Source organism: Natrix helvetica (assembly GCF_964273705.1).
Source record: "Natrix helvetica genome assembly, chromosome: 15".
Classification (NCBI taxonomy): Eukaryota; Metazoa; Chordata; class Lepidosauria; order Squamata; family Natricidae; genus Natrix; species Natrix helvetica.
The window spans coordinates 6136660-6158469 of record NC_138565.1 but is presented as its reverse complement, the minus strand read 5'-3'; the positions used below and the strand labels follow the sequence as shown (position 1 = coordinate 6158469).

At 45.7% G+C, this 21810-nt stretch overlaps 1 protein-coding gene across 1 annotated transcript in view; it reads right to left on the bottom strand.

Moving 5' to 3' along the window:
- Positions 1-6195: 6195 nt before the first annotated feature.
- EEIG1 (estrogen-induced osteoclastogenesis regulator 1) overlaps positions 6196-21810 on the bottom strand; it is a 35392-nt gene continuing 19777 nt past the window's right edge. Inside the window, exons 4-12 of the mRNA XM_081967300.1 lie at positions 21503-21532; positions 14538-14654; positions 12299-12345; positions 11150-11316; positions 10273-10365; positions 9076-9265; positions 8232-8353; positions 6928-6997; positions 6196-6368 (exon numbers count right to left, since the gene is read on the bottom strand). Of these exons, the coding sequence (XP_081823426.1) occupies positions 6323-6368; positions 6928-6997; positions 8232-8353; positions 9076-9265; positions 10273-10365; positions 11150-11316; positions 12299-12345; positions 14538-14654; positions 21503-21532 (882 nt within the window). The 3' untranslated portion in view covers positions 6196-6322. The remainder of the gene's footprint in view (positions 6369-6927; positions 6998-8231; positions 8354-9075; positions 9266-10272; positions 10366-11149; positions 11317-12298; positions 12346-14537; positions 14655-21502; positions 21533-21810) is intronic.

The window sequence follows — 21810 nt, the reverse complement described above, 5'->3', positions numbered from 1 at the left end:
AATCATCTGAATTTTGACCACATGATCATGGGGGATGCTGGAACAGCCGTAACTGTGAAAAACGGTCATAAGTCGCTTTTTTCAGTGCCGTTATAATTTTGAACTGTTGTACGTAAGGGACTACCTGTAAGGAAATACAGGTATATATAATTATATAATAAGGTAAAGGTTCCCCTCGCACATCTGTGCTAGTCGCTCCCGACTCTAGGGGGCGATTCTCATTTCCGTTTCAAAGCCGAAGAGACAGTTCTGTCCGAAGACGTCTCCGTGGTCATGTGGCCGGCATGACTCAACGCCGAAGGCGCATAGAACGCTGTTCCCTTCCCACCAAAGGTGGTTATTTTTCTACTTGCATTTTTTACGTGCTTTCGAACTGCTCGGTTGGCAGAAGCTGGGAGAAGTCACGGGAGCTCACTCCGTTATGCGGCGCTCGGGATTCGAACCGCCAAACTGCCGACCTTTCTGATCGACAAGCTCAGTGTCTTAGCCACTGAGCCACCACATCCCTAGTTGGGTGATTTGCTTAGCATTCTCAGAAGTAGCCTCTTCCCTAATTTAGCACCTCGTGGATAAATTGAAATAATGGCTTTGCAAGTGTAAGGACAGAACTTTGACTCTTGATGTTTGAGTCCATGGGTCTGTCAAATCTTTTGGGGGCAAGAAACTAGGTATTAATCCAAGGGGATGATTAATTAAATTTGTATTGCTGCCTATTCGCACACGGCGACTCAGGGTGGCTTACATAATTTAAAACATTTAAAAAAAACAATAAAACTAAGAAAAGAATCAGGTAAATTAATATAATAAAATCAGCCTCCCATCCCGCCACCAGCAGATCACATGAGCTACTCAATGGGCTCCATCACGCTCTGGGTTCCCCAAGCCCGCTGGAAGTACCAGGTCTTTAGCGCCTTCTGGAAGTGTGTGAGAGTGGGGGCTGTTCTAATCTCTGGGGAAATGATGTTCCAGAGAAAGGGAGCCTAGGTTCTTCTCCTAGGTCCCACCAGGTGTATCTCCTTCAGGGACGAGACCAGCAGCATTCCTTGCCTCCGTCCTCTGGTCGTCAGGTAGATTGTGACCTGCAAGAGACGGTCCCTCAGATCACCTGGTCGCAAGCCATGCTTTCAAGAGGACAACCAGCACATTTGAATTGCAACCAGAAGCAAATCGGCAGCCAATGCAGCTCTCGCAGGAGAGGCAATACATGCGCACACTGGGATCTGCGCAAAACCATGTGCGGCCACTGCATTTTGCACCAACTGGCATTTCTGGGTGCTCTTCCCATTTTTGGCCTCCATGTGCCCCATTCTGATCACCGCTGCCTGGAACGAGCCAAAAAAGGGATGTGGAGGCCAAAAATGGCGTTCGCAAATGCGGCGATAGGCTAATCTTTTTCTAAAGGTGTGCCAAAATTGCATGGCCACTCCCCTGCGCATGTGTGAGACACCCCCCCCCCCGTGGGTTTCCTGAAGCCTGGGGAGGGTGAAAAATGGCCCAACAGGCAAACCAGAATGCCAAAAATCAGCTGGAGCATGCCGGAGCGGAGAGCTGCCGTGCCGGCAAATATGGCTCCGCGTGCCACAGGTTTGCCATTACGGGGCTATGGCAATCCCTGCAGCCTGAAACAGCTGATCGCCGGGAGGCCGAGCAAATCAACGATCAGCTGCTTGTGCTAATCAGGCTATGCTGAAACTGAAAGAGGCTGTTTGCTGTAAGGAGGCAAATTGCTGGGAAGCAGGGGCAGATATTTTTTTGGGTTTTCCTCCCCAAAAGCTAGGTGCGTCTTATACTTTGGAGCGTTTTATACTCTGAAAAATACATTAATTGTTGATTGCACCCACATAATCTCCAGGATTTAAGAGCAGTTGTGTGTGTGTGAAGATTTCGGCAGCGAGAAACAAAAAGAACAGCACAGACGCTAATTGTGATGTACCAAAGAAAACCCAATCTTTATTTCCGCTCCCCCAAAACCGTCACGACATTTGATTTTATAGTGATTTTTCTTCTTTTTGTAACTGTGGCTTTTCTACCAGGTAACAGAGAATACAAAACCAAGACTGTTGGAATCAAAGACAGCACAGCATCCAATACAAAAAATGATAAATACTAGAAGAACGAGTTAAAACAGGGGAATATGCAGATCTATGACGGATTCTTCTCCGGGATCAACACTTTTTGAAAATATATTTCAAAACAGAGAAGCAGGGGTGGGTGGAAGGAATTTTTTTTTTAAAAAAATCTTTTCTATAAATGTTTTTTAAGGATTTGAGTTTTAATCTACTTTTCAGATTTCAAAGTTCAGAGCACATCAAAACTATCTCTTCCGGCAATTCTCTACCTTAAATTTTTGCATAGTCCTGTTTTTTTTTCTCTCTCTTCCAAAAATATCTTTCCTGCTTAATAGAAATATCTGAATACAAATCGCGTGTGCCTTTAGAATCTCTTAAAAAGTTTCGTTCGCTTTCCAAGAAAATAAAACGCGATCTCTTTTCTCTCTCTATCTCTCTCTCTTCTTAACAAACCCCTGAAAAATATGGGCTTAAAAAGCAACGGCAAACTTAAGAAAACGTCACTTTCTCAAAGCACGGTGAAGAATTTATTCGAGTTTATTCTTTTACATTCCAAGTTTGTTTGATTTTGGGAGTCAGGGCAAAAGGATCTTTGTCCTTAGAAGCTGGCGAGGGGAGAGGGGAAGGTTGTGCAGCTTTGAAGTTGGCTTAGGTGGGGAAAGTCAGATTTATTTATTTTTTCCCAAGGGGGAAAAACCAGACAGCCCCAAAGTTTGGGTATCAAGAGAAATTATTGTGCCTCTTAAGAGAGACCAGCTCTGTCTACAGAGCCTAAGAAAGAAGGTAGCCAACTTGAAAAGTTGCTTAAGGGGAAATGGCATTTTCTTCTAACTGGTCCTGAGATCACCTGAAGGAGAGATCTGCTCTCCGGTGGATCCCCTCTCCAGGAGGGGGCGTCCTGATCCGTACCTAGCGGGAATAGGAGGATATCACCTTCCAGAGGTTATACAGGTATGAGTGCAGCCCAGCTGCCTCGGTCAAGTTTTGCTCTGTTTTTTTTTTCCTTTTAAAACTTTTATTTTTCCAAAGGGGGAACTTGAACTGCAGAAGGAAGCATAAAACGAAGCAAGTAAGCCATTTGGGAGTGGGTCACCGCGGAGACCCAAACTATTAAAAAATGTGTTAATAATAACAATTAAAAAAAAGGAAATACATTTTCTGAAGAGATTAGGCGCTGGGGGACGGGACGGGACTGAGAAGGGTGCGAGTTTTGCACCAAGCTAGGCAGATGCTTTCTTTGCGATGTCGGACGTTGTCGAATTCTTCGCGGGAAATGAATTATGGCCTCACTTTTTGCAAAATTGGAGGGGGCGTTAGTGTGTGTTTGTGGAGTGTTTCCTCACCTCTCCAAATATAGCTCATCTCTTCTCTCTTGAGAACTTTTGCTCCAAAGATCCAAGAGGTTTTTTTTTTTCCTCCCCTGATGCCGAACCAAGCCCAAAACGAGTCAATGTACTTGGCACTGTGCGTGGAAGGAGAACAGAATCCAGCTGTGCCCTCTTCCTTCAATTGGGGGCGCCGTTCCGAGGTTTCGCCCGCATCTTGGTTCTTTTGATCCCGGTTGGATGGGCGAGAGCTGGAAACACCCCCACCCCCCAAATGTCAAAGGAACGCAAACTAAGCCGAGAAACTAGAGAAATCAAAAACTCTGGTTGCTTCCCTCTCTCCCTGCTCAAGTTGGACATAATTATAAAACAACAGCCCGACAACGTACTATAAGCAGTGAAACAATGATTTAAACAACAACACCCCCCCCCCCACCTCCCTCCAAAATGCACGTTAACACCAGCCAGCTGGGTTGATTGACAACAAAAAAAAATCAATAGATTTCAAAAAAATCAAAAGGGGAGGAGAAAGAAGTTTAACCGTGGAGTAAGGAGGTCAAATGAAAAGCAACCCATTTTCCAAGTGGTCTCTTCTAGGTTAATTGTCCCAGATAGTGCTTGGCTTAGGTGTGACCAATATCTTTAGACAACAGAATCTGCCCACCAGGGAGGAAAAAAAAACCCCCCATATCTCAAGCCCTACTGCCTTACCCATTCGTGGGTGGGACAGGCCACTGGAGGCCAACAGAGGTATCTCAAGAAGTTTGGGCTTCTTCCAATTCACCAGGTCCTTCTTAGCAAAGACGCATGTGAATGGCGGTGTCAAGAAAAGCTCTTCTGACATGCTTGTGCAAGGATTCCACAAGGCCACCAACTTCCAGATGGAAGTTTCCCAGGTCTATCCTGGAGATTCTAGACCGTTCCCCAGGTTTTCCTCTTTGCTGAAGATCAGGATCGGCCTGAGATGGTCAGGGAGGGTTTGAGGGCTCTCTGACCTGCTCGACACAGTGGCCTCGAGCTGGGTTGGAGTCTTTCAACTCATACAAACCATGGCTAGCTCAGCTGAGATAGGAGAGGAGAGTTCTGGTCAGTGGTTGGGTGAAGAACCCAACTTCTGGCAGATCTTCACCACTGCTGACTCCTTTGCTACCACTCAAGGGACCCCAGGGCTGGCCTGTGATGTCCGTGTGTGCCCCTCTCCCCAATTCCTGATCCTGTTCTGAATTCCATTTGCACACTCTTGTTTGAGAGCAGTCAGTCGTCTAAAGGCATGTGGGGGAGATGACACCCCAAGCCATTACTAAACCACGTGAAATGTATGTGTGAATCCACTCAACTGGTGCCTCTATTCAAGCTACTTTCTTGAAATGGGGAAAACCTGAGTCTTCCCCCCCACACACACACACACTCAAAAGCAACAAGTGAAGGGTGCGGGGGGGACAGGCCAGGATGAAACTGCCCAGGTCTTCTAGATGTAGCTTGCAGAAGAACAACGCAAGAACACAACGTGAGGAAAACCAGCTAACAGCTTCACTGCTTCTACACCAAGCGCTAAAGCTTGCTGTGTTTCCTACACAAATCTCAACATCTGGATGGAGAGGGCAATAAAAGACTCCATCTGATGGAGAGACAAATCCAGGGATTTTCCCCCCCTCCTCCCCCAACCTTCCAAACGTGGAAGAACTCAGTTGAGGACACACAGTTGAGTGATGATCGCTGATGCTACCCCTCCCCATTTCATTGCTTATGGAGTTTGCGCTCAGCACAGATTCCACACGCTCTATGGGGAAAGCAAGGGAGCGCATGTTGGCCTGTTGTGATGGAACCTTCTCCACGCACGCTTGGGCGGAAGGAAAAGGAGGACCTCTGGATACCTTCTCGATGCTCAAGGCCTCTGGTTTCAAATCAAAACCCAAGCGAGGAGAATCCTAGCCCAATGTGTTTTGCGTCTGGAAGGCAACGATGTTTGGAACTGATAGGGGATAGTCTTCTACTCTACTACCAAGTGAACACAGGACGTCTCTCCACCTTGCAGCAGGGAATGTGTGTTTTACCCAAAACAACTGTTCTTTAAAAAAAAAAAAAAGAATAATAATGAAAAAAGTCAAGAGCGGTTCTCATTGAGGAAAGTCCAAACTTTTTTTTGTCCTGGGCATATCTGAGCTTCTTCAAGAGTGCATGGTAGCTGGCCAAGATCATCCCCTTTCCTTGTCCTGCAGGAGAAGGAGGACTTCAAGCTACAACAGCACTCAACATCTGCAAAGCTTCCCACGGCGCACCGATGCTTGAAAGGAGGATTTTGAGGAGACCAAAAACACACCAGGGGCTTCCTATGAAAGACAAGAACGTGGGGAGGACCTCCGGTTCAAAGCGGTGACGTAGGCTGGCCCTCCGTTCCTTGGGTCTCAGACCTTGGAGGGATAAATGCAAGAGAGGAGATGCGGGTCAACCCCTCCGGAATCCTCGCAATGGTCATGACTAGCAACGTTTCCCATTGGACGGAAGAGGGAAGCGTTCACAGGGGTGTAAATTAGGTGGGGAGAAAGGATTGGTCAAGCCACGCTCGCCGAACTGTGGTGCTCGGCACAAGAATTGCCATCCTGAGTTGCCGTCCCTCCGAGGGAGCCGTTGCACGTGGCAAGACGGTTGATCTGACGTCCTTCTGAAGATCGTCAACGTTTACACCTTCCCAGATCCCACCTAAAGTGCCTGTTTATGAAGTACCTCTGGGCAGGTCTGGAGTGCTTGGATCCAAAAATAAAAAAAATCGAGAAGTCCTGCCCGGAATGTTATGTGCAGAGAAGACTAAAAAAAGAAAGGAAGAAGAGGAAAACGGGGTGGTGGGGTGGGGAGGAAAGGACCACCCACCCAAAATGCTGAGACGGGTTTCCATCCGGGAGGGGACGGGACCACCCATCTAGTTCACATTTAATGGGTTTCGATGACCACTGGCTCGTAAACTCCAGATGAGACTCTGCAGGGGAAAAAAGAAGAAGAGAAAGACACTGTGATGGAGGGATCTGTGGTTTAAAAGAAGGGAAGGGAGAGATTTTGACTTAAAATGAAGAAACATGGACCGGTTTGGGGCCCTAAATGTACATTTAGAAAGGAACGTGGGGGCCCAGAGGCTAAGATGCTGAGCTTGTCGATCAGAAAGGTCGGCAGTTCGAATCTCTAGCACCGCGTAACGGAGTGAGCTCCCATGACTTATCCCAGCTTCTGCCAACCTAGCTGTTCGACAGCACGTAAAAATGCAAGTAGAAAAAATAGGAGCCACCTTTGGTGGGAAGGGAACAGCATTCCGTGCGCCTGAGTCATGCTGGCCACATGACCACAGAGACATCTTCGGACAGCGCTGGCTCTTCGGCTTTGAAACGGAGATGAGCACCGCCCCCTAGAGTCGGGAACGACTAGCACATATGTGCGAGGGGGAACCTTTACCATGTCCTTTTTTACACTTAGAAAATCCTGCATCTCTCCTAAAGAGAGGCTTAAACCCCAAGTATCGAGAAGCGACGGCGGTAGGATCGTACCTGTTAGCTAGCTGAATCCCGCTTAAGGTCGTTGTGCCATCGCGGCTCACAAACAGCCTCAGGTTACTATCTGGAAGACAAAAAGGAAGAGGATTGCAATTGCCGAGATATCCAGGAGGGCAAATATTTGAGCCTTTCTTAAAAGATGTTGGGAAAATGCCAACTCGGCTGGAAGGAGAGGTCAAGCAAGGGCCTAGCTTGGAATCCATGCGCAGCTGCCGGAGGCACAAAGCTTGAATTTGCCCAAGAGCTATGAATCTGGCCTTTTCCAGGGGAAGGCAAGCAGACTGGAAAGATTCATGGAACGCAATTCAAGGGTGAAAAGAGTAAGGCTCTACATTTAGGCAACAAAAACGAAATGCACGGGTACAGTATAGGTGGTACCTTGCTCAATAGTAGTAACTATGAGAGGGATCTTGGGAGTCCTAGTGGACAACCACTTAAATAGGAGCCAGCCGTGTGCAGCAGCTGCCAAAAAAGCCAACACAGTTCTAGGCTGCATCAACAGAGGGATAGAATCAAGATCACGTGAAGTGTTGATACCACTTTATAAGCCCTTGGTAAGGCCACACTTGGAATACGGCATTCAGTTCTGGTTGCCATGATGTAAAAAAGATGTGGAGACTCCAGAAAGAGTGCAGAGAAGAGCAACAAAGAGGATGAGGGGACTGGAGGCTAAAACATATGAAGAACGGTTGCAGGAACTGGGTATGTTTAGCTTAAGAGAAAGAAGGACTAGGGGAGACATGATAGAAGTCATCCAATATCTCAGGGGTTGCCCCAAAGAAGAGGGAGTCAAGCTATTCTCCAAAGCACCTGAGGGCAGGAAAAAGAAGCAATGGGTGGAAACTAATCAAGGAGAGAAGCAACTTAGAACTAAGGAGAAATTTCAGTGAGAACAATTAGCCAGCGGAAGGACTTGCCTCCAGAAATTGTAAATTCTCCAACACTGGAGGTTTTTAAGAAGAGGTTGGATAGCCATTTGCCTGAAGTGGTGTAGGGTTTCCTGCCTGAGCAGGGGGTTGGACTAGAAGGCCTCCAAGGTCCCTTCCAACTCTGTTATTCTATACTCAGGCAGTAAACAATAAACTTGCTTTCTTCAGCTCTGGCCGCTTGCGCCTGACAAACGAACACCGGCCACAGCGGTTTGGCCTCTGAATCCCAGAATCCCCCAGCCAAGGCTTAGGAATTCTGGGAGATGAAGTTCAAGGCAGGCTCCATTTGGTGGTGAAGCTGGAAAACTGCATGAGGGATGGAGGAAAACGGGGGCGAAAAGTTTCTTTTGGGGGGAAGGGGCATCTCACCTTCAGTGTTGCTGACGTTGGTGAAATCTTGGCTTTGCATGATCTTCTCCACAATGTCCCCTGCGTCGATCCGGGTGTCGTCCACCCAGGTGGGATGGCTTTCTACAGAATCCTTTTTCCTTCTGTAGGAAGAGAAGGGAACAAAAAAGGCATTCTCACCGAGGCTTCTCCAAAGCACGAAGCAGACACTCCTTGTCCCGAGGGAAAAAAACCCTTTTATTCATTGACTGTGAATTCTTCTCATTCACCTCCGGCAAAGTCTTTCGAGGGAGGATTTACGGTCACAGACCTTCTCTGGCTTGGAGAGCTGCCAGGCCCATATCTGCAAAACTTGGCCAGAAGTCTCAGAGAGTCACGAAACAATGAAGCGAAATAATGGTCTCCTGCAAACTCCACTCCCCTTTCGCTCCTCTTTTATTTCCTCTGGGAGGGGCCATTCACCATCCACTTATGGCCTTCCTCCCAAGTCGGCCCTTGCTCCTTAGCTGTTCCCTTCTCCTGGCAGCTCTGCGCATGCGCACACTGGGAACAGGCTCCAGCTGTTCTTCTGCCTCACTGATGTCTGATTCCGAAGGCAGCTGATAACTGTCAGACGGCCCTGGCCCTATCTCTGCCTCCAACACAGAGCCCTCATCCGAGCCTTCCCTAGACTCCAGGACTGGCCCATCTTCCTCCCCAACCTCCTCACTGTCCGAATCTGCTGCCAGCTCCACTGGCAGGCCACAACAAGAGGCATGAAATAGGGAATGAATCCTCAACGCTTGCAACCAGATGACCTTAGTGCCAGATTTATTTGAAGACGGAAGAGCCGTTCTCCTCTGCCATTCCAGCTCACTGTCCTTACCGAGAAGATCTGTCCGACAAAAGGTTCGGCCTGGGTGGTCTCGGGGGCTTCTCCAACCTGTGTTCCCGTTCGCCCTCCGGGCATTCGACCGTCATGCTGAGACCGCCGGAGGCGCTGCTGCTGGTTGACGTATTCCGGCGGTGGGTCAGGTCAGAGAGGCTGGAGGATCGGGAGTGCTCCGTGCTATATCCTGCGAACAAGAACGTCAGGATGACCTTGATGGTTTCTACATTTAGGCAAGAAAAACCAAATCTACAGGTACAGTATAGGTAGTACATTGCTCAATAGTAGTAACTGTGAAAGGGATCTTGGACTCCTAGTGGACAACCATTTAAATAGGAGCCAGCCGTGGGCAGCAGCTGCCAAAAAAGCCAACACAGTTCTAGGCTGCATCAACAGAGGGATGGAATCAAGATCACGTGAAGGGTTAATACCACTTTACAAGGCCTTGGTAAGGCCACACTTGGAATACGGCATTCAGTTTCGATCGCCACAATGTAGAAAAGTTATAGAGACTCTAGAAAGAGTGCAGAGAAGAGCAACAAAGAGGATTAGGGGACTGGAGGCTAAAACATATGAAGAACAGTTGCAGGAACTGGGTATGTCTAGTTGCAGCCCCTCAAATACTGGTAGACTGCTATCATGTTCCTCCTTCTTTTCTCTAGATTGGCTATACTCAAATCCTGCAACCTTTCTTCATACGTTTTAATCTCCTGGCCTTTAATTATTTTTAGTTGCTCTTCTTTGCCCCCCCCTCTCAAAAGTCTCAACATCGTTTTTATAATGCACTGACCAAAATTGGATGCAGCACTCCAGGTGTGGCCTTACTAAGGCTTTATAAAGCAGTACTAATACGCCATCGCAGTGCCTTGGGCTGTGAATATCCCAAATTTACAGCAATAAGTGTAAATTTTGAAGAATGCAATTAAAGCAAAAACCAACAAGTCTTGTTGGCTTAGCTAAGATAAAAATGCCTGTATTTATTAAACATTGCCACCCCAGTAAAAAGAAAATGAAAACCCTCTTGTTGGTTTAAACTAGGATAAAATACAAACAAACATTAAAAAAAAAATTACTATTACATTTGTATCATTGTATCGTTTTGTTTTAGGCCTGGAAAAAGTAAGAGAGTTAGGAATTGGAGCAGCACTAAGATCAGATCGTGAAAACCCAGTTCTTGGTGGGATGGACACTGACCAGAGATTTTGGACTGCTGGCTGGCATAGCTTGAATTTCGTGAGTGTCCGGAATGAAACACTTCTTCTGGACTTGATAAGTTCTGGTCCAGTTCTTCCAAAACCCCAGGAAAGGAAAAAAAAATATTATTAGAATTTAGATGCCGAGCTGGTAATCTTTCCCCATCAAGTGAAATAAGGAAGCTTCCCAAGAACACGAAGCAAACTCCTTGTCCCGACAAAAACCCCTTTTATTAATTTCCACATCCAGCAAAGTCTTTCAAGGGAGGATTTACGGTCACAGACCGTTTCTGGCTTGGAGAGCTGCCAGGCCGATCTCTGCAAAACTTGGCAAGGAGTCTGGGAGAGTCACGAAACAATGAAGCGAACTAATTGCCTCCTGCAAACTCCACTCCCCTTTCGCTCCTCTTTTATTTCCTCTGGGAGGGGCCATTCATCGTCCACCTGTGGCCTTCCTCCCAAGTCGACCCCTGTTCTTTAGCTGTTCCCTTCATCTGGCAACTCACACTGGGAACAGGCTCTGGTTGTTCCTCTGCCCCACTTATCTCTGACTCGGAAGGCAGCTGATAACTGTCAGACAGCCCTGAACCCCTCTCTGCCTCCGACACAGAGCCCTCATCTGAGCCTTCCCCAGACTCCAGGACTGGCCCAGGTTCCTCCCCAACCCTCCTCACTGTCCGAATCGGCTGCCAGTTCTCCTGGCTGCTGGCGGGCCACAACAGAAGCTGAATGGTTTAAACCAAGGCTATTAAAATTTTAGATCCTGTTTTTGCATTTCGGGGGCGAGGAGAATCATGTAAGAGAAGTGCCTTGATATCTTTCATTTTTAAATCTTTCTCAAAGTTTGGACCGGGGTAGAAAATTTCCTTTGTTCATACCTGATCCCAGGATGGTGGGCCTGGGCTTGTTCTGACGGACGGAACCGATCGAAGACGGTGCGTTGGTGCTGGGAGTTACAGTCCGGCTGGTTCCCTCCCCTTTGCAGGTGAGCTGCAGGCTCGAGTCTTGTCCTGGGATGACCACGGATTTGGCCGTGGAGGGTGGGCTGCGAAAAGGCAGAATGGGCTTTTATTGGAAAGAATAAAGCTGGGGTGGCCGCCATTGTGACACTGGCGAACTTCAACCGAGCTGGTGACAAGGTCATTCTTGCGAAATAAAAAATAAAAAAATCCTACCTACGCAACAGGTTTGTTTCTTCTCCTGCTGCCTTGGTTACCGGTATAGAATTGCCAACACCTTTTGCCTACTGCGTGCCCCACCCCTGCCAGGTATGTCTGAGCTGCTGGTAGCTAATCAGCAGCCACCTCCTTGGAAAGTCAACAACAGTACACCTGTTGCTTTGTTCAACGATTTTAAAAAAAACAAAACACCTCTTTTATTTTTCGCGAATCGAGGTGTCCTGGGATTGGGTCAGAGGTTTTACTCTTCCGAGCTTTCGGACTCGTGCTGGAGCCCATTCCTCGGGGGAAGTTCGCTCTGACAAGAGTGTGTGCAGTTCTGCATGGGGTATTTATGGGGTGCCTGGTTCTGTGCGGCTTTTTAGATGTTGATTGGGGTGTGTTGATGTCTGGCTTTTAAGTCGTCAGCTGCCCAGCCCTCGCTTTCTAGGTACTTGGTAGGCTGGTGGTAAAATCAGCACTCCTGTTGACTGACAAGGGGCCTGTTTTCCCAGGCCCCGGCTGTTTTTGTCCCTGCTCGTCCAACAATCTTAGTTAGCTGCAAAATGGAATGTGTGTCTTTGTTCATGGTGAGGCTACCAATGAGTTCAGAAAGCACACCCTCTCCTAGAGAGAAGTTCCTTGAAGATGGGCTCCAGCACGAGTCCGAAAGTCTGGAAGAGAGAACCTCTGGTCCTGGTGGCCGACCCACGTTGGATTCGCTTTTGTTTTGCTCCTTTCCAGTCTTCTCCATCCAAGGCTCCACCAGCAGGATTTTTTTTTTAGGAGAGGACATCAAGAGGTACGGAGATGTCCTGGCCTTGAAAACCTCCTCGCCCTGAAGGGTTTTAAGCTTCCTCAAAGACTCACGTTTTGAAACAAGGGTCTCCGGATAAGAGGGACATGCCAATCGTAACCTGCCAAAGAATGAATGAGAGAGAGAGAGAGAGAGAGAGAGAGAGAGAGAGAGAAGGAAAACTCATGAAAAACAACCTGCAAGGGAAAAAATAAGTGTGTGCAAAATAAACGAATTACCGTATTTTTCGGAGTATATGACGCACCTTTTGCCCTCAAAAAAGAGGCTGAAAATTTGGGTGCGTCTTATATACTGAATACATCATTTTTGGCCTCCCGAAACCCCGTCCCCTTCACCAAAATGCCTGTGCATACCCTTTAGGAGGCTTATAGAGTGTTCCTGGGGGCTGGGGAGGGCTAAAATGAGTGAAAAATGGCCGGTTTTTGCTCGTTTTTGCCCTCCCCCAGGATCACTCTATAAGCCTCCCAAAGGCTATGCGTGCCCCTTTTTTGACAAAAAACGGGCAGTTTTCGCAAAAAAAACCAGCCCATTTTTGGGAGGTCTGCAGAATGCAAAAACTTTTTTCCCCTCCAAATTTGCCTCTTCAAAATCTTGGTGCGTCTTATACTCCGAAAAATACGGTAAAAGACAGGGGCTCTTGATAAGGACCTGGAGAGAGAGGTCAACCCAAAGCACCTGATGGAAACTAATCAAGGAGAGAAGCAACCAAGAACTGAAGATAAATTTCCTGACAGTGAGAGCAACTAACTTGCCACCAGAAGTTGTGAGCACTCCATCACAGGAGAAGAGATTAGACAACTATTTGTCCACAATGGTATATAGTTTCCTGCTTGAGCAGGGGTTGGACTAGAAGACCTCCAAGGCCCCTTCCCACTCTGTTATTCTATTATTTTGATCTCTGGCCAGCTGAGCAACTTTTCCAACTCAAGACATGATAATATATCCCCAGCTGTCATTTCTGCCAAACAATCTTTGGAGCGGAAATCCAAACAAGGAAGAGTGTGATAAAATTGCACCCACAAACAACACACAAACAAACAGGTTATAGACTGAACGGAGCCTGTGACCAAGCAATTACTTTTCTTGTCTATTTTTTTCTCAACCTTTCCCCCTTTCCTTGTATTTTTTTTTTGCTCTGTCTTCAATTTCCTTTTCTTTTTTTCTTACTTATTTTACAATCGCTTGGATTACAATACAATACAATATAATACAATACAATAGCAGAGTTGGAAGGGACCTTGGAGGTCTTCTAGTCCAACCCCCTGCCTAGGCAGGAAACCCTATCCCGTTTCAGACAGATGGCTATCCAACATCTTCTTAAAGACTTCCAGTGTTGGGACATTCACAACTTCTGGAGGCAACTTCTGTTCCACGGATTAATTATCAGTTTTTATGTCCCAGTTTCAATGTTTAATAATAATGAGATGCAAAAGGAGAGCTAGGGCCCTCTGAGAGAGGGTTAAGAAATATGAAATAAATAAATACATTAAAAAGAAAAAAGAAAACACACTCCCTTGTCTAGAATAAGCAAGGTAGCAGCATCCGGGGTTTTGTTACTAGGTACACTACCTATCTCATCCTAAAAGTGAAGGTAAAGGTTCCCCTTGCACATCTGTGCTAGTCGTTCCTGACTCTAGGGGGCGGTGCTCATCTCCGTTTCAAAGCCGCTGAGCCACTTCTGTCCGAAGACGTCTCTGTGGTCATGTGGCCGGCATGACTCAACTCCGAAGGCGCACAGAACGCTGTTCCTTTCCCACCAAAGGTGGTTCCTGTTTTTCTACTTGCATTTTTTACGTGCTTTCGAACTGCTAGGTTGGCAGAAGCTGGGACAAGTCACGGGAGCTCACTCCGTTATGCGGCGCTAGGGATTCGAACTGCCAAACTTCTCATCCTGGCCACCGTTTTATTTATTATTTGCATTTACTTGCACCTAGACCTTGGACTTTCAAGAGTTCATTTAGTGGCCGTTCGAAGTACTTATGACTGGTTGCAATGTCCGGGGAGGGGGAGGAGGGGTCACGCGATCCCCATTTTGTGACCTTTTGACAAGCAATAATCTACGGGGAAGCCGGAATCCCTTAACAAATGTGTGCCTCGCTTATCAACGGCAGCGTTTCACCTCAACAACGGTGGCGAGAAAGGTCATTATAATGGGGCAAAGCTCAGCTAACGACAGAAAATGTGACTGCAAGTCTACTGATGTTTTTTTTTTAATGAAGGTATCTCCAGCAACCACCGCTATCCCTCAGCCCCATCCACCCTTCTCTCCATCCAGAGGTCCTGCGGACTTACTTTTAGGATGGAGTTGTCCTGTCTGGTGTTCTTCGTGTCGTATCCTTCCAACAAACAACATCGGACAGTCAGCCCTGAGCCAGCAAACTCGGCCAAGTTCAGGTCGGTGAACCCCAGCTGTAAGGCGAATGGAGGGAGAAAGGATCAGGAGGATGGAAAGGATGCCCGTTCCAGGCGAATCAAAGTTTGTAATCCCACGTGCGCTCCAGGAAGAGGTGTTTGGAGAGATAACTGTTGATCTGAAATGGTGCAGGGCTTCCTGCCTGAACAGGGGGTTGGACTAGAAGACCTCCAAGGTCCCTTCCAACTCTGCTATTCCATTCCATTCCATATTCTACTCCATAGTCTATTCTTTTCTCTACTCTACTATATATTCTACTCCACTCCATTAGTTCATATTCTATTCTATTCTTCCTCTAATCTAATTCTATTCTCTATTCTATTTTTCTACTCTTATTCTATTCTAATTCTATATTCCTATTCTATTCGATTCCATCCCATTATTTCATTCTCTATTCTCTATTCTTATTCTATTCCTATTCTATTCCATCCCATCCCATTATTTCATTCTCTATTCTATTCTAAATTCCTATTCTATTCTATATTCCTATTCTATATTCCTATTCTATTCTATATTCCTATTCTATTCTATTCCATCCCATTCATTATTTCATTATCTATTCTACATTCCTATTCTATTCTTATTCTATTCCATCCCATCCCATTATTTCATTCTCTATTCTATTCTAAATTCCTATTCTATTCTATTCTAAATTCCTATTCTATATTCTACTATTCTATTCTAATTCTATATTCCTATTCTATATTCCTATTCTATTCTATTCCATCCCATTCATTATTTCATTATCTATTCTACATTCCTATTCTATTCTTATTCTATTCCATCCCATCCCATTATTTCATTCTCTATTCTATTCTAAATTCCTATTCTATTCTATTCTAAATTCCTATTCTATATTCTACTATTCTATTCTAATTCTATATTCCTATTCTATTCCATCCCATTCATTATTTCATTATCAATTCTATTTCTATATTCCTATTCTATATTCCTATTCCATTCTTATTCTATTCCATTCCATCCCATTATTTCATTCTCTATTCTATTCTAATTCTATTCTATATCCCTATTCTATTCTATATTCTATTCTATATTCCTATTTTATTTTATTCTATTCTTATTCTTATTCTATTCCATCCTATCCTATCCCATCCCATTCATTATTTCACTCTCTCTTCTCTTCCCTCTCTTCTTCTCCATTCCATTTACTCTCTCCTGTTCATTTCCCCATCCTAACTTTGCCCTTGTTTTTCAGGAAACTCTGATCGTCCCGGGAAAGAACCAGGCTTATCATCAGCCTGGCAAGGAAAATGTTAACTCGCCCAGAGAGGTTGCATAACCAAGGACACCAAACATGCCAGGTCAGGGATGTGGAAAAGGTTCACTCCCATGTATGTGTACACAGATCTAATAAGGCACTCTTTGTCCTATGCTCATCCCGGAGCCCATGCAGCCAGCACGGGGAGGGGAGGAAAAATTGAGAGTGAGAAATGAAAGCTGGTTTGGTCTCCTTAGGGAGGCAAGATTGAAAGGAAAGCATCACCAAGCACGTTAAAAAAAAAAATCATACCCAGCTGGTCCTCGACTTACAAGAGTTCGTTTAGTGACCATTCAGTTACAACAGCACTGAAAAAAAAGGGACTTGGGACAATTTTTCACACTTTTACGACCTTTACAGCCATCCCTGGTGGGGGGGATCATGTGATCAAAATCGAGAACCCTTGGTTCATATTTATGACGATTGCAGTGCCCCTCCCCCCCAGGGTCACGATCCCCTTTTGCGACCTTCTGCCAAGCAAAGTCCACACGGATCTGGGAGTTCAGATCCGTTTAACAACCGCGCCGCTAACGATAACTGCGGCAATTTGCCTAAACCACTGGGGCAAAGAAGGTCGTAGAACAGAGCAACATTCACTTTTAACGAATGTCTCACTCAAGAACAGAAATCCGGGGCTGTATCAAGGTGCCTAGGATACAGGAGGACAACTTGATAGTCTTAAGAACGTCAAGGTGTTCTCCACAGTCTCCTTCCCTTGTCAATTTATCCTCTTGAAGGAGACAAACTGATTAAAGTTCCTCTTTATTGCTGCTATTCTACCCATCATGGAAAGTTGCATCTTCCATCTCTCCATATCCAGCTTAATTTAATGCCTTAATTTTGTATAGTTGTCCTCTTTGATCTTACTGTTAGATAGATTCCTAAGTATTTCACCTTTTCCATTATCTAGACATTCATTTTCTTTATGAAGTCATCCCTCTGTTTGTTTGTAAGATTTTTTTAACCATCATTTTAGGTTTTTTTCCTTATTTAATTTTAGTCCATACTTCTCCAATTTCTCTACAAGTCCCGGGCCTGATTCTAAATGGTTCCTTTAAGATGAAAAGTCGTCTGCAAATGCTTGTAATTTGTACTTCTCTCTTTTGATTTCCTTTGACATTAACTCTCAAGGCCAAAGAGATACAATCAAATTTAGCTTTTAGTCTGGACGCATATGTTCCTTGTGGGGGTAAGAGCTCCAGGGCTGGAGCTCTTGATCCAGGAGAAAACGTGGATGTGGCATAAACTCCATGTTGTCCACTTGTCCACCTTTTCAAAGGTGGTGGGATGGATGAACCTGTTCCGATCCAGGCTTCCTTAAAAAGCAAGAAGTATATTCTTGGTCCCGGCAAAACCCCTTTTATTTACGTGACTGTGAATTCCTTTTATTCACAGTCCGCAAAGCTTAGCAAACAGTCTTTCAGAGGAATATTTATCCACACGAACCTTATCTCGCTTGGAGAGCTGCCAGATAACTTAAGTTTCCAAACGGCAGGGCAAGGCAAAACTTGGCACAGAGTCTCTTGTAGTCACAAACAGAGCTTTCCACTCTTGAAATGAACGAAGGAACAGATTGTTTCCTGCAAAAGCCCCCTCCCCATTTGCTGCTCTTTTGTTTCCTATGGGAGGGGCCAATCATCTCCAAGGTGTGGCTTTACTCCCAAGTCGACTCTGCTTTCTTAGTTGTTCTTGTTTTCTGGCAGATTTGCGCATGCGCACACTGGGAACAGGCTCCAGCTGTTCCTCTGCCTCAGACGCAGAGCCCTCGTCTGAGCTTTCCTCAGCCCTCTTAGGACTGGCCCATGCTCCTCCCCAACCTCCTCACTGTCTGACTCTGCGGCCAGCTCAGCTGGCCGCAGGAGGGCCACAACTGAACACGGGAAACAAGGAAGGAAGGTTTTTCTGCAGATGAAGTAGAGCTGAGATGTTGTGTTGCAGGAGGACAACTTGATAGTCTTAAGACTGTTAAGATGTTCTCCAGTCTTCTTCCCCTCGTCAATTTATCCTCTTGAAGGAGAGACAAATTGATTAAAGGCACAACTAGAAAAGGAATGGAGGCGGTGGGTGGGGGAGAATGCTTTTGATTTGACTTCACTTTCAAGGCTGAATAGATACAATCAAATTGTAGGTTTTAGTCTAGACACAAGGTGTTGCGTTGCAGGAGACCCACAAAAAAGAGGCCGGGGCTGACGGGGGTGACATTTGCTGCAGTTTCTCAGCTCCAAAACCCCAGAGATTTAATCAGATCTGTGAGCGATTCGGCAACCGCGTGGCAGAATTGCACGCCAAGTCTTGCACGAAAACCACTTCCCTTTTTTCTTAGCCGACATGACAAATAATATGTGAAGTTTTACAGCTTTTTTTAAAAAAAGTTTTTTGAGTTTGTTCTGACCCCTGTCCACCTGCTCCTTTACTTCTTCCCCCTCCATCTATGGGTCAACTGCTTTGATTGGGCTAGGGTGGGCTTCAAAAAAACAGGAGGGAGGTTTAGATATAAAACGAGCAACCCAGGAGTTGCTCCTTTTGTGCAAATGAAAAGATGCCTGGGGAAGAGCTACAAGGGAAGACATATGCAAAATCTCCAGAAAAAGAGATTGCCGAGGTTAAGGTAAAGGTTTCCCTTGCCCATATGTGCTAGTCGTTCCTGACTCTAGGGGGCGGTGCTCATCTCCGTTTCAAAGCAGAAGAGCCAGCGCTGTCCGAAGACATCTCCGTGGTCATGTGGCCGGCATGACTCAACACCGAAGGCGCACGGAACGCCGTTCCCTTCCTACCAAAGGGGGTCCCTATTTTTCTACTTGCATTTTTTACGTGCTTTCGAACTGCTAGGTTGGCAGAAGCTGGGACAAGTCACGGGAGCTCACTCCGTTACGTGGCGCTAGGGATTCGAACCACCAAACTGCCGACTTTTCTGATCAACAAGCTCAGCGTCTTAGCCACTGGAGTGGACAAAACACAGCTGGGATTCCTGAATCCTCAGGGTTTGTAGGTAAAATATGGGCAGTTTTTGACTGTCAATATTTCGTTTAGCGACCATTCAGTGTTACAAAAAGTGACTTACGACTGCTTCTCACACTTACGACCCTTGCAGCATCCCCATAGTCTCGTGATCAAAATTCAGATGCTTGGCAACTGACTCATATTTTTGACGGTTGCAGAGACCTTTTGATGGTCAAAGCCAATGGGGAAGCCATCCTGTTACTCACTTTAAAATGGCAGTGGTTCACTTAACAACTGGGCAAGAAAGTTCATTAAATGGGGCAAACCTCACTTCACACATGTCTCATTTAGCAATAGAAATGTTGAGCCCAATTGTGGTCATAAGCAGAGGACTCCCTATACAAATATCTTCTAAGGGGATGGACAATAGCTAGTTAACAGCAGACAGGAAAATGTCTCTAATGTTTGATCTCTCTCTCTCTTTTTTTTCTCTATCTTTCTCTCTTTCTATATCCCCCGTCTGTCTTTATCTTTCTTTCTGTCTCTTTATCTCTCTCTCTTTCTCACTTTCTTTCTGTCCCCATTTCTTTTTCTTTTTCTGTCTTTTTCTCTTTCTATATCCGTCTCTCTTCTTTCTTTTTCTTTCTCTTTTTTTCTCTTTCTCTATCTCCTTTCTCTTTTTCTATGTCCCCCCATCTTTCTCTTTCTTTCTGTCTCTTTATCTCCGTCTCTTTCTATCCGTCTTTTTCTTTTTGCATTTTTCTTTCTTTCTATATCCATCTCTTTCTTTTTTCTTTGTCTCTCTCTTTTTCTATGTCTACTATCTCTTTCTCTCTTTCTTTCTGTCTCTTTTTCTCTCTACCTTTTTCTCTTTCTATATCCCTGTCTCATTCTTTTTCTCTTTGTCTCTTTCTTTCTCTTTTTCTTTCTGTCTCTTCCATTCTTTCTTTCTATGTCCACCCGTCTCTCTCTTTTTCTGTCCCCGTCTTTTTCTCTCTCTCTTTGTCTTTTTCTTTCTCTCTTTCTATATCCCCGTTTCTCTTTCTCTCTGTCATTCTTTTTCTCTTTGTCTCTCTCTTTCTGTCTGTCGTTCTTTTTCTCTTTCCCTGTCTCCTTCCTTCTCTTTCTATGTCCCCGTCTTCCTTTTCCTCTCTCTGTCTCTTTTTTTTCTTTAACTTTATCTCTTTCTATGTCCCTCCTCTCTGTCTGTCTTTTTCTCTCTACACACAGACACAAACAGACAGAAAGATATATTTTCAGTAACTTACAATTGGCAAAATTACCAGTGTGTAACGTTAGAACAATTTGAATGCTTCATTGCACAGAGGACAGGTCGTTCTTACATAACAATCTTCTTGGCCAAGCTGAGAAAAAAAAAACCCCACCTGTCTTTTGAGTACATTTATCCTGAGCAATGAATTACGCTGGAATTTAAATCTCGTATTTTACACTTCGTCTTATTTAGGGGAAGATTATAAATAGCCTCGGGGGGAAAAGAGCCAGGCCAGGGTTAAGTGACTCCCAAAGACTCTGTTTTTAGTCCTGTTTCATGCCAGATTCCACTTTTAGACTTGTTAAGAGTCCTCTATTATTGCTGCAGTCCAGAAGTGATGGATTTAATCAAGCCAGAACTTGCCAGGAAATCTATTAGCACCTTTGTCTCCAGTGGTCTGGCCTGCAGTTTTCTCCCATCAGAGTGTCTCAATTGTGGCATATAAAAAGAGCTTCACTCCTTATAATATGTTTGAACAGGATTTTGGCGATGGTGGGAACCGATTGCGGGCTGGAAGGAAGCATCTCGGGCTGGATGTTCAGAATGACCATTGGCTTTTATATTGCACTAAATCAGGGGTCCTCAAACTACGGCCCCTGGGACGGATACGTGCAATGGACGCTTGTGTTGCTGCAGAGAGTCTCCCCCTTTGGGGTCTTTTTGTGAGGGTCAGAGTGGGGCAGAAATTCCGACTTGGGGTCTGCTTCAGCCTCCTGGTGGGGGGCTTTGGGTGAAGGCTGGAGGGAAGCGCCACTGGTGGGAAAGAGCCGGAGGGCCTCGTTCCAGTGGGACGGCATCATGGCCTGGAACTGGCTGACCATCTCAGCCTGCTGAGCCTCCAGGCGCCGGCACCTGGCCTTGCACTCCCGCAGGTCTTCCCTCTGCTTGTAAAGCCCATGCTCCTAGTCCTCAGTGAGGTGCTTCTGCTGAGCCTCCTTCTCGGCCAGATCCAATTTGAACTGAGCTGTTTTGCCAACTCGCTCTCCTGGTGGCTGCTTAGCTCCAGCAATGGCTTCCTGTTGGGGCCCTAAGGAGCCCAGGCAGGTGAGGAGTGGCTGGGAAGGGAGGGGCGAGTAGAGGCCAGCAAGATGTCCCTCAATGTGAGTGACATCAAGCTGGCCACGCCCACCCACCCAGTCATTAGGCAAATTATATTAATGGTCCGCGGGATTTAAAATTATAAATTTAGGGGTCCCTGAGGTCCGAAAGGTTGCGGACTCCTGTTCTAAACTCTCTTGGATTTAGGCAGATCTACCCCAAGTTTCAGAGATGGCTGAAGGCGTATTTGCAAAGACAGACTTGATTATCCTCTAACACCGCTTTGCTCTGGATGGCTTGGTGTGTCCTCTTACCTTGGAATAAGCTTTTCCTCCCTTCAGTTCCTGTGACAAGGGGAAAAAAGAAAGAAAGAGAAAGTCCATTTACAAAGAAGGACTCAAGAGAAACAAAAGTACTTTAAACAAAAGAGGGTCCCAACCCCCATTTTGCCGAAAACTGTTAATAAATGACAGTTTGGGGCAAAATGGGGCATAAAATGTGGCCAGGTGATGATGCAAAAAGTCACAAACATGAGCTGTTGCCGAGTGCCTGAAATGCCCTACAAAGAGGTCCGTCGTAACTTTGAACGGTTGTAAGCCGAGGTCCAATTGTAATAATTGGC